The sequence below is a fragment of the Protomyctophum bolini genome (genome assembly GCF_963924005.1).
Source record: "Protomyctophum bolini genome assembly, chromosome: 12".
In the NCBI taxonomy this organism is placed as follows: Eukaryota; Metazoa; Chordata; class Actinopteri; order Myctophiformes; family Myctophidae; genus Protomyctophum; species Protomyctophum bolini.
Window position 1 is genome coordinate 34,516,657 of NC_137873.1, and position 18,024 is coordinate 34,534,680.

The 18,024-nt window shown below is 40.2% G+C and overlaps 1 protein-coding gene and 1 long non-coding RNA gene across 3 annotated transcripts in view; both read right to left on the reverse strand.

The window, feature by feature from the left end:
• LOC308325602 overlaps positions 1 to 18,024 on the reverse strand; it is a 276,903-nt gene that overhangs the window by 210,974 nt on the left and 47,905 nt on the right. The gene's annotated exons all lie outside the window — the stretch shown is intronic.
• Positions 901 to 14,224, reverse strand: gjc2 (gap junction protein gamma 2). Of its 2 annotated transcripts, none has more exons than XM_080778083.1 (2): positions 14,077 to 14,224; positions 901 to 3,361 (listed from the first exon to the last, which is right to left on the reverse strand). In XM_080778083.1, the coding sequence occupies exon 2, from the start codon at positions 3,330 to 3,332 to the stop codon at positions 2,082 to 2,084; it is 1,251 nt and encodes a 416-aa protein (XP_080634209.1). In that variant the 5' UTR covers positions 3,333 to 3,361; positions 14,077 to 14,224; the 3' UTR covers positions 901 to 2,081. The 2 variants fall into 2 exon arrangements, with proteins under 2 accessions (XP_080634209.1, XP_080634208.1); XM_080778082.1 differs by lacking the exon at positions 14,077 to 14,224 and adding an exon at positions 6,250 to 6,673.

The window sequence follows — 18,024 nt, forward strand, 5'->3', positions numbered from 1 at the left end:
ACTAGGCTAGATGAGTAGCGGGTCAGCGGACAGCGGGTTGTTTTCTTTTCCCCCTTTTTGTTCATCGCTACTTGCGGACTATATATGTATATGCTTGCTGCCAGTGTTTGCAGCAGCATGGTTTGCTGGTAGTGCAGGGTGTGAGTGAGTGCACTGCTCCCGATGCCCACTCTGTTTTGCTGCCTACTAGGGAGTAGAGTAGACTACGCGTCCTTCGAAAGCCTACACTGGTACACTTGTCACTTACTAGGTGGCTCTCTCTCACTCTCTCTCACACACACTGTTGTTGGCCCTATCTTGGCTTGGGAGCCCCCTGTCCCTAAACTTCTTTGCCATACCGGTATTTTACAATCTTGAAAAACATTTAAAATAGTTCAACTTTAGCCCAGGTGTGTCCAAACTTTTTTCCCCAAAGGGGGCCATATTAGAAAGTATGCACCCAAGGGCCAACTTCATAATTTAGCTTCGGATTTAATAAACGATTCTATTTATCATCAATATTTAATATCAATGGTCTTTTAGTTTTGTCAGGTGTGTGCTGTGAACAAAAAGTGTAACTCAGCCTTTTTTCAGCCTTATGTCACATTACCAAACCAAGGTAAAAAAGAATAAGAAAAAAAACACTGAGAAATTATACTCTGGGAAATGCCCAGATTAATGTCCCATACTGTTGGGCGGGCTGTTCATAATACAATTATGAAGCTGCGGGGTGCACTTTGGGCACAGCCGAACTAGCCGATCTACATCAACAGTCTATTTGAACTATTTAAAAATGTTTTTCAAAATAGTAAAAAATGGCAAATAAAATTTGGGGTAATTGGGTGGCGCAAGAGTGCATGCATGCGTGCGTGTGTGTGCGCAAGAGAGAGAGATGAAGCGGTCTATTTGATAAAGCAGGATTGATATTGGTTTATTTTTATGAATATAACATTTCAACAATCTTTAACATTTGAGGCACTTAGGACTAGGAGTAGGCTATGACGATAGTGAAGGCAGAAGCTATTATACTGAAACTACTTTGAAACATTGATTCAAAAATAGAAAACATTGAATGCTCATCAGACGTATAGGCTACTGTAGCATGCCTAAATATGAGTTAAATGGGATGGGTCTTCTATGTGGGGATGGGGGTTGTGCACATTTGCAAAGCATGCATTATCTGCCTCAAATTGCAGAAATCATCAGTAGCCTATGTATTTAACAAATAAGCATTATTGTCAATACAGTTAACTTACCTTTCTCCTTTCAAAAGTCACTGCAAGTATTTGTAAAGTAATTGGTGGTATGTTGCAGTCTCAGACCACCATGCAGTGCAGACCTTTCAGACCTTCTATTCTATACGGTACCTTATTTTAATTTTAATTTTATCTGAATATTTCACATGTATCTCCTTCCAGTGACACTCATACATGCTACATCCAATATTAATTCTTCAAATACATGCATCTAAGGGCAGGTCCATTTGGCAAACAATCATTTCATCAATTTGTTACGAATAAGTGTTAGTGCAACTATGCAGTATTTTTGTTTCATTTTTCGCCACAATTAAAAATTCAAACTATAAGTAAAATTTCGAATCCAGTTCGACAGTAGATCAAATAAATAGTTTGAAGCAATACAAAAAAACATCACTTTACCATATGAAGTTACAGCAGGAATGAGAGATGTTATACTAAGCGGATACATGTCAATAACCATGTCAAAAAGCAGTGATATGTGAAAATGACACACTACACTACAGTAACGAAGAAGATTCATAGCACGGTTTCTGATAATGTGTTGTGGATTGAGAGATGCATATGGGAACAATGAATCTCACCGCCATACGTCACGTGTATGCGATCAGAAAAAACAAAACATGAACTTGTGTTCATTTGTTCTTATTTCCCCAATACACTACTGTGACTAATGCCACTTTAAATGGTATGCCCATTGTCCAACCCCACCATTGTGTGGGCTTTATATCTGTTGTGATTGATCATATATTCCACCCTTATTATTGTTTAAAGTCTCTTCCAACATACACAACTCCTCCAGTTGTCATAAAGGGTTTGAAGTGATTTGCAACGTGACAGTTGTTTCTAGATCCAGACAGAGGACTTTCCATTTTTAACAATGGTCCCACCTTTCTCTGTGGCTGATTTTGGCCTGGCTCCTTGTTTTTCCTGGACTGCGTTGGCCCTATTTTGTTCTGCCACGGTGCCTGCAGACACAGGGCTACTGGTTCTGGAGGTTGGCTGGTTGCTTTTTGTACTATATGTTTGAAATGCCATGTCAAGCTGCTCCTGTGCAACTCGCAAATGACGGTGCAGGCTCGCAAGATCCGACGGGATGTTCTCATCTGGACTGATGCCCTGCTGCTCATGAGCAACGTTGGCCATGTTCTGCTCGTGAGTAATGAGGCTGTTGGGAATCTGTTTAGGCTTGTCTGTCTTCATGACAAGGTTGTACCCCGGAGGGGAAGCCGGGATGTTGCGGGAGAATGGGTAGCCATTATACGATGTCCTTGTGCTTCTCTTCCTGCGAAGGGCGTCCCGAAAGTTTCCGATTCCTATGTGCAACATCTCACACAAATTTAGGAGTAGACAGAGGACGCTCACCACGTACATTATGAGGAGGAAGATGGTTTTCTCTGTGGGCCTCGAGATAAAACAGTCCACTCTATGAGGACAGGGGGCCCTGTTGCACACGTACGAAGGACTCACCCGGAAGCCATAGAGAAGATATTGGCCTGCCAGGAACGCGACTTCAAAGATCGCCCGAGACATGAGCTGAAGGACATAGATCCGCATCAGGCCCTCTTGCATGATCTTTCGGCGGCCATCATGTCTCTGGTTGGCGGAGCCTGCAGGCTCAGGTCCGACCTCTTGTGCTAACATGGCGTCCTCATAGATCATGGGCTCAGCATCGTCGTCCTCTCCCTCCTCTGCCACGTCCTCGTGGTTCTCTCTCCACCTGGTGTGCGGCGGCGGCGGCTGCTGCTGCTTCCTCCGTATCCTGTGGTGTCTCCTCAGCTCCTCGTCCTTGACGCGGGCTATCTTGTGGATGGCGTAGCCCAGGTACATGATGGAGGGCGTGGAGATCATGATGATCTGGAAGACCCAGAAGCGGACGTGCGAGAGCGGAGCGAAGGCGTCGTAGCAGACATTGTCACAGCCCGGCTGCTTGGTGTTGCAGGTGAACTTGGACTGCTCGTCCGAGTAGATGGACTCCCCTCCGACCGCCGTGAGCACGATGCGGAAGATGATGAGGACCGTCAGCCATACCTTTCCCACGAAGGTGGAATGGTTGTGAATCTCTTCCAGGAGACGAGTGAGGAAGCTCCAACTCATGTTGGTCTTAAAAGCTCTTTAACTAGAATCTGTGGAGAGAGAGAGAGAACACAAAAGTATTGATGAGAATTTGAAAGTAAAGCATGAAATGAACAGTGTCACCCTATATAGGACTATACGTCTTTGTACGAAAAATAGCGATAATACCAGATGTAATGTAATAGAAGCTCACAGCACGGCTCATCGTGACACATTTTTAGCTTTTAAATCTGCTATTTCCACTAATTTTGGGAAAAAAAATCAAATAAAAGATACCAATTTTGACCAATTCTGATTCAAAATGTTCAGTGTAAGAGTAGGGACATCACCTCCAACCACTGCAGTACTCATTAAAATCAGTTTGAGATTGTAGATGTAAACATCGCACTGCTTGTTAATGTTCACAGCTTCCATTTTTGTTGTATTTCAAAGACCAAGACTATACACAGCACAATCTGATCAGTGTTAATTTACATACATAGATAGATAGATAGATAGATAGATAGATAGATAGATAGATAGATAGATAGATAGATAGATAGATAGATAGATAGATAGATAGATAGATAGATAGATAGTTTTTATTAAAAATCATAAGATGCCCAGCCCGTACGGGCTTACAAGACACTCACAAAAATTACATACACAATGATACACCATAAACAAAATACATAAACAGTTACTTATGGATACATCGTTCTCCAACGTAACTGCCATGCCTTCTCTATGAATTTTCCTAAAACAAAAACTTCATTGCTGTAATTACAACTGTAATTTGGTTAGATTTGAACACTCTTGGAGTTACAATATGGTACAATTTACACTAAGGATTTGACTGAGATAACAATACGGCCTATGTTCTTAATGCATGTCAGCACCCAGAATGATGTCAGCCAGTCCTCACTGGCCATCCCACAATGCATCATGCAGCATGCTGTGTTTCTAGTGAAGTCATGTTTGGTGTACTTGTGACTAATGTGATCCTCTATTTACTCCATAACAGTCATTGGAGTCAGGCTATAGTGCCTGATTCCAAGGACACGTATTTAATTGTGTTTGCTGCCTGGTTTAAATTGCACATACACCTAATAGAAATGTGTGTGAACTAAATAGAAATGTTAACAGCTAAAGTTTATGCCCATAAATTGCTGATGATTTTTACTTGGAAGATTTTGGCTTCTAATCTAAATATTTTAACTCTATGCTGCATCTGCCAGGTCAGAGTGTTCTGAACACTCTGACAGGAAGGTGACAAATTGAATAAAAAAGAATTTCATCTTGTCAGCAGTGAGTCAGTTCAAGATGTTTTACTATGAACAACAATCATAAATCATAATGGTGTAAGGGTATTAAGCTGTTTTAACTTAAGTAAATTAACAGTAATACTGCTCCCACAGTATATTTGCCATAGCATGCAAAAGGACACACACAAATACATACATCGCACGCACACACACACGCACACACACACACACACACACACACACACGTGTACACACACACACACACACACACACACACACACACACACACACACACACACACACACACACACACACACACACACACACACGGGTGCAAATATTGCATTCAGTCTAAATGGGTAAAGGTTCTAAGTAATATCATTTAGACCTGATGCAACCTATACGTTGTTGTACCTTTCAATCCAGGAGCTACATTTGTGCCTCATTAGTTGTTGCTATACATGTAGCAACATAATCATTAAAAATACATATTAATCAATACAAATTTTCAGAAATGTTAGGGTTAGGGTTAGGCATTTTTAGAGTCGGCATCAGGTCTAAACAATTAAGTTATAAATGTTAACTCTCCTCACATCCACTATGTGCTCAGACACAAGGGATTCTGTACACTGAGGGGAGATAGTAGTGTTTCTGACTCCTCGTCCTTCATGTGTTGATCTCATGACTGTGACACTGTGTTCCCTGGTGTGGGAAGTGCCATGTCACCTGTCATCTGAGTGAACAGACGAGGCTTGTTGGTCTGCCACAAGGCCTCCCCTCCAGGCCCCAGCACCAATGACACTAGGGAGGGGCACAGTCATGAAGACCGATGGCATCTATGATGGGCAAGTTGGCAACCCAGATACCATACATGCCCCAGGATGGCAAGACAGCGGACATTTGCTTCACTAAGGATCTAACACATTTGGCCATGTCTTCCATGTGTCCTGGAACGTGACTGGCAGATATTATTGAGTGGCCGGGTTTAGAATTTCCACAAAATGTTAGTGTGGTGGACATGTTTTTCTTGAATCACTTATATACTATATAGTCCACGTTGAGCGCATAGTTATGTTACAATTACTGTAGTAATTATATACATTATACAAAAGATGTAGGGAAATTGTAAAATTGAATAGGTTCTGCATGATGAATGGTTGCATAACAGTTATTCATAATTTGGTCTGAACAAGGATTCTGCAGTTCAGACAAATCTGACAAATTTCATCCAGTGTGTCAAGTTAAACATTTAATTTAACTATAAACTGAAAAGCGAAAAATCATTAATTATTTTTGGACTTCCATATTAGTCACTTTGTCAGTATTGAATTGATTGTTAGTGTTTAAGTTTGATCTGCTTTAAATAACAAATTAGTATTTTCTAATCTAATGCAAAAATAACCATTCATGTTCAATGGTGTGGCCATAAACTAAACTGTACAGTATACTTTTTCAGGATTAAATGTAAATACCCCAGGCCATTTTGGACGGCAAAATCGTCTTATAGAGCTGTAAACCTTTTATTCTTTTAATTTAAAAGCTAAATGATTATTATTAAGAATTGTATTTTGACACATGGTGACGCACGCAAGCAGTCACCAATCCAATTTTCCAAAAAAACTATTTTACTGAAGCAACTCCAATGTCATGACAGAATAAATTGCATCATAAAACTAAAATCTTGATGAACCCACCTGGAAAAGTTGCACATGCCTGGCCCATCCTGAAGGTTGTCCATATCTCCTCTGCTCTCCTTAAATCTCCCATGCAAAGTCTGACACACCGAATAGACCATCCATCCTAATGCTGGCACCTGCCCTCTATTTGCTAATTGCAAAAAAAAACAAACGGATCAAACTTTTTAGAGCAAGTAACTTAGCTTTAAACTGATCCTGGTTCCCCTACGCTATGAGTTCTTGTTGAAGTGAATGCCTCACATTCTGACTCATGTCTGGTTTCTATTACACCAGCCTTCTGCCCAAGACGGTATTAAAACAAAGCCAGGAAGAAAAAAAAAAAATCCTCCTCTGGCAAATGACCCTCTTCCAAGGGTCAGACATGAGGATATCTTACTGCAGATTGAAACACCCAACCGGGATGGAGCTTGTTAATCGCAAATGTAGTCAACCTCCCCCATACCCACATGTTCACCACTTGTAACACAGACCATGATAGTTTATTTGTTCCCCTCTCTCTCTCTCTCTCTCTCTCTCTCTCTCTCTCTCTCTCTCTCTCTCTCTCTCTCTCCCACCGTCTGTTTCTCTCTCCTCGCTGTCATTCTCTTGGTTACTCTCCATCTCTGCACGCACGCACAGCTGCATAGTCTGAGCTCCTTACTCGCCTCCCGCCCACCTATACTACTGTATATAGCAACAACTATAGCTAGCAAAAATGGTGATGCATATTTGAGGTATACGTCACAAGCATACACGTGTGTGAAAGTGCAACAGGTGCACTATATATTCTAGATAAACAGCTTCTATATTATCTTTCAGTTATAAGCAGGTGGCAGTAACGTCAGGGGGGGAGAGAGAGAGAGACTGGGGGTTTTGAGGACATAAGTGTCAAAGGGACATGAGCCACATTGCCTCAGTAGATCCGCTAGAATGTATCCAACAGGTATGCTCAGTCATATCAAGTGTCCTAATATTTAGACCTTCCATCCAGGCAAGTGGCCAGAAATTAGACCGGTTGACAGCTTGTACTCTGTTCTCCACCCCATGTCTTTTCCGACTTGGTGTTTACACTTGAAGCTTTCACCTCGCAGTCTGTGGAATGCAGTAGCACACAATGGGATTTTTTTTCTTCACATGTCAAGAATAATGCCTATACATGTGTACAGAAATCATGGGAATCTCAAATTTATGTAATCTGCATCTGACCCTGCATGTGCATGCATGCACATTGCACATGCATGTGCTCAATTCCTCACTGGGTTCTCTCTTTTTTTCCCCCTAGATTGTCCCAATTTCAATCAGGAAGGCCAAGAGAAAGCACAGCAGGAGACAAATGATTCATGTGAGATTGAAATCGTAAAGGAATTCCTACGTTGTGCCAGCCATCTCTCTGAAGTTTGGGAAGTCATTCTAAACGCAACTACTTTTAATAGACAACAGATAAACGGTTTAGTGTCTGGCTTGCATTAATGAAATGTATCTGGTCACTGTCATAATGGTCATATTACCATATTATTTGCACTAGCCCTGCAATAACCCTTAATTATATCCTGCAAAATACTAATACAAAACGTTGCACAGCACAACGGCCTTCTTTTATTTAATAACATTGATAGATTCATTGACGTATGATTTTACTGTGATATAAAATTATTATGAGTTATGAGTGCGAGTCAACTACCGTTGCAGTTCTGTTTGAGCATAGAGTGCCGACACTGAAGCCTGACTTCATACTATACGCATGGAAAACAGCAGATCTACAAGCTTGTAGATTGGCTATTTTCGGTGCACGCCACCTGTGTATATAACCCTACAGTAGATGGTACAAGCCAGGCTTTAAAACAAGCCAGCTGGGCCTGCAGGACTCATCTTCCAGAGGCCTTGCCTCCAGACATTCCCTCCTCGTCTGACTGAAGAGATGTGGCATTGCATTGCATGCACCCATGGTGCACCATGGAGGAAAAGATGCATGCTTCTGGAGAGACTATAGAGAGCATTTGGGATTCAGCGAGGCAGACATGTCCCAAAGGGGTTTGCTTCATGTCCCTCCAAAATATGACCATATTGCCACCCAAAAGACAGATGGTCCAGCTTTGAATATTACCATGTCTGAAAATTCTGTATTGTCTATTCAACTGTACGAGAAAGTGGTTCATGTTCACAAAATTCAGTCTGTCCAAGGCCAGGAGTACCGTATATACAGGTATAGTTGAATTATGTACAGCAACTGTAAGTCTTAGTTTTTGTGTGAATGTGTAAATGACTTAATTGTGTGCTTTTAAAAGAGTGAAATACACCTACATTTTTATATACTGTAGGTCAGATAACATCTAAATTATGTTTGTCACATAACAAAAACTGCATAATCTAACAATGAAGAAATATATTATGTATCTAAGGTATATGAATTGAACAACTTAACAATAAATCTTGATTCTTGTTCAAATAAAATCACCTCGACAGTCTATCACCTTGACAGTCTGAGTTTGCTCACGAAAGAGCAGACTGTCACCTTTGATTCAAGTATTATTTCCAGAATAAAATGGTTGGTTTGTACCCCAGATGGCTATCAGTTATCAGAATCACACCACCCACGGAACTTGTTAATTAGAGTGAGATTTAAAATACTGTGACAGGATCAACCTTCAGGAGGTCAATCATGTGGGGTTTTGCGGCGCTAGTGAGTGTCGAAGCGATGCAACAGTCACAGACGACATAGAGAAGTGAACATCTTGACATATCTCCTTGGCCCCACCAATGTCAGCACAAGAGTTTTGGGAACACATAATAACTGAGCAAAGTTGATGTGAGCCGACCGGGGTCTGTTTATGTAACAGATCAAGTCTGATCATGTGACTTGGATGTCCCCCCCCCCCCCCCCCCCTAGAGAAAAGAGTGACACAAGACACCAGAGCAAAAGCATTCAGCTCAGTGTTGGGCTCCTGCTCCTCTTTTCTCCACCACATGCAACTGCTCTCTAACCAGACAGGGCTATCCCATAGGCTGCCTGAGAGTGGTGGCAGTCCTATCTCATTTGTTCATCTGTGTTCGCCCAGTTTTTTTCAGTCAAGCCTATTCTACCCGCTGGGTGAGCATGTCTAATGCCAGTTTAGACTAAGGCTGGACTCCACTGAAGCAACTGAGTTGAAAAGCCTTGAGGTCGATGGCAACAACACCACCCGAGAAGAACATATCTTCCCTCAGCTTGGACTGTTTGTCTTCTACAAGTGAGGCGAGCAGCAGGCAGCTGATTTGTATATTATATTAGTGGTACAAAAAGCAACAGAACATTTTCAGGGTAGATTTTTTATATGAATTGACTACTGTCTCAGCTAATTCTATAGCTGAGACATGGAATATTGCTGTAGTCGAAAGGAATTAAGTTCGCACCTTGATCCATAAAAATGTACAGTATCAGTCTAAATATGATTTTTGCATTGGATTTGTGAAAAGAATCTCTGTGGCAAATGCAAGTTCTTGATAGATTGTTCTGCAATTCACAAATTAAGTAAATGCAAGTAAAAAGCTATAAACTATTGTGTTGATCATCACCACCATCAATTCTTCAGTCAGACTAGTGATGACGTAATGTCTGTAGTGTAGACTGTAGTTTAATTTAGCTACTGGTTAGCAGCTGCTTTTTTTTAAGACACAAAAGCTTCAAAATTAATGAATGGGGTGTTTACTAGCGTATTTTTGTTGTAAAACAAAATGTGAAAATCCCTAGCCTGTGTTGTTGACCACAGACCTTTTGGCATTTTACCAAAAGCCCATTAAAACACAGACTTTGAGAGAGAGAACCATGGCAATATATGGTTTTGGGAATAGAAACGTTGCCACTATGGACCACACATCATCATGTCAAATAAAATGAAAATAAAAACATATATTCTATGATGTCTAATTAAAAGGGCAAATTGCACTTCATTAAACAAGACATTTCCGTGCTGTCAGTCAGACTGGTAGAGCATAGGTGTATTTTCTAGTGTGAAACCTGCAGTATGAAGTGCAGGGGTAAGGAACACAGTGATGTTGCCTCCCAGGTAGAAGATCCCAAGTCATCAGCGCCCATTACGTGGGGTTGGTGAAAGGGCCTTTCTGTGTGCTTTTGCATGTTTTCCCCGTGTCTTAAAAGGATCCCTGGCTAATAAGACAAATATCTTTCACTCAATTCTCTCCATATGCAGACCGGGGCCATCTTAACATGTAAGTTAATGGCAAGGTGCTACCTAGGTGCATCCAAACAGAAAAGTCCTATCTGATTGTATTAAACAACGTCAAACTCACCGACATTGCAGCTGTACGGAAAGCTTGAATTATTCTCTTTCTATCCTCAAAGTGTTTTGTTTTATAAAAAGCCACTGTATACATGTTATCAGCTACTTTGTGTCCTTGCAGGTGATTCTTTTTCTAAGTGCTGGAGTTTGGAAGTGCTCGTTAGATATCACTCAACTGCTCCGTGTAGGCTACCACCTGTTTTGAATTAGCACATAATGCAAGAGGCAGCAGGACATTGCTTAACTGAAAACAAGTGCTTCCAAACTCTGATGGAAACATGGCCGCAGTCTGCAAATGGTCAATAGTGACAACTCACGTCGCAAGTTGATGATGTAATTTGTGTGGTCCAGCCCTATGGAATGTATGGAATGCACATGCTAAAAAGTATTTAGACTATTATTTTGATACTCATTTAACCTTAGGAAGTATTAAGTTGTTTTTTTATTAGCATATATTCCATACATTCATAGGGCTAAACCACACATTATAGCATATGACATCATCTATTTATAAAATAAATTGAATATTTAAGGTGTTTAGTTACAAAGGACAATTATAATGTATTAAGGCATATTTGTCTTATTAGCCAGGGATCCTTTTAAGGTAGGTACCCTCACAAAAAACATGCAGTAATCCTGGTCTCTATACTGCCTCCCCCTGGTCAGCCGGGGTGCCTGATGGAGGGGAAAGGAACTAGTCGGAATAACGTGTTCCTTCCACACGCTATGACCTACCGGGGAATCTCCCCCCTGTCATGTGAAAAGAAGTCACAGTGCACACTCACCATGCATTGAAGGAGCATTAACTCAGTTCGGGACTCTCCCCAGGTTGGCAGAGAGAGAGAGAGAGAGAGAGTAGCGCCAACATGTGGACTGATACTATATATAGTCTCTTCATTTATTGCTTTTTATACTTTAATTTAGCCATTATATGTTTGTTTTATGTAACCACGTTTTGATGATGGATTACGTTGGTGGAACAATATGTGGAGAAAATCGGCAGTATAAAACAGGATGCTACAGCATGTGTCATCACTTAAAACAGTACACAAGAGTAAAAGGCCCTCTCTAATAAAACTGATAAGGTTCTGCTGGAAACAAGGGCCATGTTATCTCTTTCTACTGGAGGTTTTTTTTTGCTTTACTGCTCTGCAATATTCTAAACATGAATGTGGCTCAGTCAGAATATCCTCTCTCCAGTCGATATGTATCCACATAGATGTTGTATTTAAGACATAAACACTCAGTTGAAGACTGATGTTCCCTCTAGTGCACATTACGAGCTGGAGCATAATATATAAAGGAATATATAAAGCAGGTTTTGACCAGTCCTATCTGCATTTAACCTATCACAAAATAAATATATTGAAAAGTTTCAAATTAAATGTTTTATTTTCACCTGTAAATGACATGCCCAAAACCAGGATGCCATGCAGGGTTAAATTGGTTAACAGCACTGAGGTGCACTGAGTCTTTTCCCTGTCGCTCATATCAAAGACACTCAAAAGAGCTTCATGTAAAAATGCGTGAAACATGCCAGCCATGAACCCAGTTTTCCATTCACCGTGGCCAGGAGTGAAACATTCTATCAAAGTAGGCCTACTCCAACAACTGCAACTTGAATGAAGAAGGGCTAGGGTGATAAAGTGATAGCTGATAGGCCTATGGGTTGCTAATTACTCTGGAAATATGTAAACTCAAGAAATACAAGTCGGAAGTAGCCTATATACAGTTAGTAACGTATGTAAGTTAGTGTAATATTGTTCTTAACTGTACTGTACTGTAGGCTACTGAACTTTCTAACTGTAGTGTACAGTAGATGAAAATGACTTAAATCTACTGTTCATTTGAATAATCGTATCTCATTTCAAATCTACTGTCCATTTCTTCTTCTTCTTACATGCATTTCAACACACACAGCTACAGTACCCACTCTTTGTTGCGGTGGTCATTCTTTTTTCACGCACAGTGGGACCTTTTCAGGACAGCAGCACCAACCATTCTCCTTAAACAACAAAGCTTTTGCTTTAGGGAGCTGGGGGGGTCTTAACTCTTTGACGTGATCTTGTCATAACTGCCCATGTCATGTGGGCTGATCTGGGGCAAGCCCCCTAGGAGCAGCAGACACAGTCAGGGTCATTTGGACTAACAGAGATACATGCTAACTGAAACTCCTTCCAGACGCCTCGCTGACATATCCGTTCTCCAGTGCAAGAGCAGATACACCAACTCAGTGCACTTCAGACACTGACAGCAATGCTGCAGGCTCTCATAACAACAGCTCTCTCTCTCTCTCTCTCTCTCTCTCTCTCTGTAATGTCTTATGCAACAGTACCTCACACTACAATCCTGCTATCTATTTAAAAAGCATGGTATGTATGTATGTAAAGCACGGATATGGCACTTGTCTTGTGATAACAGTGATGCAGGCCACCGCCCAAAATTAGCCTGGTTTGTTTTCTGCAACAACAAAACAATCAAATGATCCTATGGTGGTGAAATTATGCCATAATAAAATTCTGGGACGAAACAATAATATATGTGTAATGAACATCTTGCACAATTAAGAAAAGCCTCAAATGAGAATCTAATCTAAGCCTATAAATCTTCAGGCACTCTTGCTCTAGCTTTTTTGTGCACTTCATCTTGATGTCATCTGGAGTTGTTGATCACTGTGTGTGTGTGTGTGTGTGTGTGTGTGTGTGTGTGTGTGTGTGTGTATGTGCGTGTGTATGCGCACTTGCATGCATTGGATTTATTAATTTATCATTAGATGTTTTTTAGCCACAAGATGGCAGTAAAATTGCAGACTTTCAATAAGAGTGCACTATTGGTTTGACCTGCTGTCTGTCTGTCTGTCTGTCTATCTGTCTGTCTACACATATTTCAGGATAACACTTCTTATTTTTGTATATTCAAATTAGAATCCAAATGAGAATTATACTCGTGTAATTTATTAACCTAAATCAATCAAATGCTTAGCCTGCACCCAACACATTTAGTATTATGTTTATGGATGGTAGAATATGTGTTAATATAATATTAAATATATTAACAGTTAATATATATAATATAATATATAATAATTAACTTATACATTTGGGGTGGTTGTAGTTTGTCTCCCTGCTCTTCTATTGGGACATTTGGATCGACTCAAATGTCTCACCTACTGTATATAGACACGTACAGGATCTGACACGGAGTTTGACCTGATGGTCAATGTCTCCCCTGAGCAAGCAGTCAGGCTCTATTAGCTCAATGGTACAAATGTCTGCAAAAATATATATTTGTAATCATTTCATTATGTTGTATTATTTTGTGCATAATGTTGTGGTTTTTGCTTGAAAACCAAAATAACATTCCTTGAAAGGAAACCTCCTAATATCTTAATAGTCTAATTTCTAGGGCATTATTAGGGCACTAAATAAAATCAGCTCAAATCTCGGCAAGAGTGCATATCTTTCTTTCTTTCTTTCTTTCTTTCTTTCTTGTAAACTAAGTAAGCAACACTCCTACACAATTACAATCACACCACTTTGATAATCGAGAGCCAAAAGGTTGAACCTACCTTTCCATGGTCGCTATAGAATACCCAGAATACCCTGGGCTAGGATCCAGAGGCATGGTTTCACTGTTCAAGCTCGGAAGCAGGATGAGAGAGAGAGAGACAAATTAGACAATGGCTCATTTTTCTTCAAAACCCCTCACCACCAAGTACAGGCATGGACACTCAGGAGTCCAGCAACCTCCCAATGGGCCCATTGTTCTCTGGTTTGTTCGCCTCCATCACTAGAGCTCCACTAGTTGTTTATTTCATTCAGGATGACTTCTGTCACAGCCTTATTCATTCACCCAGAAGCTAACACTGATACATACGTCTTTGGACCTTGAGACCCCTGTGTGTGTGTGTGTGTGTGTGTGTGTGTGTGTGTGTGTGTGTGTGTGTGTGTGTGTGTGTGTGTGTGTGTGTGTGTGTGCGCGCGCACACACACGTGTGCAATGATGTATGTATGTGTACAGATCTATAGATTTGTCTGTTTATTCTGGATTTCCCCCGTCACAAAGGGAAACTAAGTGTAGTAGCCTGCAGTAAGACTCAAAATGGTGGTTTTCATTGTCTTCTTGGCTAATGAAAGCATCTCTCCAGCCTCGGGAAAGGGCTATGAATCTGCTGTAGTACAGCCCAATTACACTATTTTGTATTTTGATTGATTGATATTGAATACTTGCAGTTACAATTTGCATAAAAAAGCACAGGGAAGAACAGTTCAATGCAAGGTCTGCAAAAAAAATAATTTGGGTTTAAATTTTTAAACCCAAGAAAGCCCAGTTGGCTTGTTTCCATTGGGGTCCTTGTGTACTCGTTCAGGAGGTATCCATTTATCAGCTTCAATTGTAAAGTGTTCCAGTTTCAAATGACAGGGCACTTTGTGTCATCACTTCCAATTGTATTTGGTTATCCTGTTCTCTCTCCTGATTCGATAAAATTGGTATCCCGACCTGAACATTTATTTTATGCTCATAAAGAGCTGGTGAGACAGCGGGATTCATGTTATTGAACACTCTAATAGCACTATTTAACTCTTATTTTAACAAAACAAATAACACTTACTGCACCTTTAGAGTCATAGATTTATGTTTTATTAGTTATTTTTCTTCTGAATCTTGAATATATATATCATGTAGGCCTAGTACATTTGCTACAGTATATATTATTTTTCCAGCTATTGAAGCCAAAGGCAGCTTTCGAGATTAGAGAAGCACATTTTCATTCTTTCTCTTGCTGTGCTTTTGTTGCCTCACGCTCAAGTTTGACCTCTTACATAAAAGAGGGACAGATGCTTGTCATTATCACCAGACCACATCTGTTGACCGTTTGTGTGTGTGTGTGTGTGTGTGTGTGTGTGTGTGTGTGTGTGTGTGTGTGTGTGTGTGTGTGTGTGCCCGTGTGCAAGAGCACATGCAGGATTTGTTGGTTGTGTGGATTTTTCCATTCGTTTTCCAGCTAATTCGAGGTTTCTTCCCGTAAAAGGTTTTTCTTATTCTTGCCACCGTTGCCAAGCGCTTGGGGGAATGTTGGGTCTCGGTAGAGATCCGGACCTGCTTTACGTGTAAAGTGTCTTGAGACAACTTGATTTGGTCAGCAGTCAGCACTATATAAATTGCATTTATTACTTGATTGATTGACGGTAATTCCAGTCTTGTGTCAGATGGATTATTTGCATTTTAAATTGCCTTCACTGTGCAACATTCAAAGCATATAGTTTGTGCACTATTGCAGGAGACAACAAATGCTTTTTAATATTAAAAACTGTGTTAGAGTTCATTATTTTCTCTTCTCTTCAGAAAGTCAAATATTGTAAGCCATGGGTTAACAGAAAGTGTTTGTTCATCTGTTTATCACACTCTCTCATGTCAAGGACCGCCAAATTAATATTTACCGGTATTTGGCTATACGGACTCCCAAGTGTTTTGACCACATACAAACTTTGTGATGTTAAAATGTTTGTTTTCAAGACCGTCAAAATGAGGAGCAACATTTATGTGTGCTGGTATACGTCCTATTCTTTGTTATTCAGAGATCCCCCTTTAGCGGAGCAGATTAATGGCAAAATTCATAAGAATCATTCACTTTGATGCAAGCATGACATTTGGCACAAATACAATCTAAGGGCCACTCTTATGGGAAAAGGCACTGGCCTCTCAAAATTCCACGATGGTGACCATTTTGTTCAACATGGCCATTGGCCACCACCTTAGCGGAGCAGATAGTGATATACATAATCTTTCAGATTGTGATACAAGGAAGAATGGAATTTGGCACAATTACTGTCTAAGGGCCACTCTTATTGAAAAAGGCGCTGGCTACGCAAACATTCAAGATGACGACCATTTCTTCAAGATGGTCGCCACCTTAGCAGGAGCAGATAGTGACACAGTCCTTCAGGTTGTGATAAAATAATGACATGCTGTGTAACCAGGGGTCATCAACATGTCCTTACACGGATACGTGTGGCAAAACTTGTCTATGTCTGTGGCCCATTTTATTTATGATTTAAAGTGGAAAATGGTGCCGTAAAAACAGCAAATGAGGGCAGAATTGGGCAGGGAAAGCTAGCTGAAAAAGGTTTCCACCGAAAGTGTTTCAAAGTGTAACAATATATAACCATAAGCCTCCACAATCATAATCAGTGGAAACCCTTGATCCACAGCCTGGGGGTCCACAATCTCCAATCTCAACACCAGAAGTTTGTTCACCTCTGATCAAAGTTAGGAGCATAAAACTAGTTGTGACGCAGCATTAATTCCTTTCAATCCTGTCATGCCCTTTATCATTATCTAATCACTCATCATGTACGTACGTCGTACGGTACAGGTATAAGGTACATGATTGTTTTGTCTCTTATCTTTCTTTTTCCATTGTTCCATTGTCATGCGTGACATCACAACTATGCAAGGTTTATAAGACTTTCTCATCATGTACCACCACAGAATATATCTGGCACTCCAACTACCAACTGATTATTATACAAATACAGGAGCGTAGACCTGCCCCATCCTATTCAGCTATGTGTAATTTATTCACTTGCCCAAATGTGATGACATATAGAAAGAGAATAAAATCTGCACTCTCAGTCGTAGTAAGAGTCTTGTTTAATAATGTTGAGCATCCGCAACAGCAGTCAATCCAGACAAACGCGTTTCGGCCTATATACTCCTATACTAAGGTTTCAGCATGCAGGCCTTCGTCTGTGTCAGAATTTGCATAGCAACGGAAATGACATGGTTATATAGAATTTCTGTTCAATTAAAAAGGACTATACAGGCGTGTCTCATTATTAAAAAGGCATACATAATAGTGAACATTCATATTATTATAAGAAATAATTATCGTCTCATTTCAACTCACAGAATCCACATTACAAAAAGGATAATCATATAGAAAACAGTTTAACACCAATTCTTCATTTAGACCTTTAGGAAATACAGCATTTAAGAAATGGATAAAAAATGCTTCACGTTGCAATAATAACCGGTCTCTGTTAAAGGGGTTAATATATTCTATGCCTTGAAACCTCAGGGTACATATATATCATGTCCAGTACTGTTAAAGTGTCTGGCTATGGGGGCTTTTTCATCTTTTGTTCTGATATTACTTTTATGTTCAGTGATTCTGGTTCTTATTATCTTTTAGTTTTATAGCAAAAGCCACAGGGACATTTAAGGAGATAGATAACATTTTTCGTTCTGCAAAGTGATTATCCCTTCTTTTTTTTACCTGTGTGAGGATGTAAAACATCCTCTCCTTTAATCATGGCGTTGCAATTAAGGCAGATATTACAGGGGAAGTTACCTGAGGGTAGTGAGGACATGAAATGTTGAGGTTGTAAGTATAATTTTTAACTAGTTTGTCTATTAGGTTCTATTTGGACCTTTTGATTGCAAAGATGGGAGGAGTGGAAAATGTTTTACCTTTATATTAGGGTCACTGGAGAGTATATGCCCATGCTTTTTA

Bases quoted from the DNA above. Each gene is read 5' to 3' on its own strand.
- gjc2 (XM_080778083.1), bottom strand. From the start codon at position 3,332: ATGAGTTGGAGCTTCCTCACTCGTCTCCTGGAAGAGATTCACAACCAT.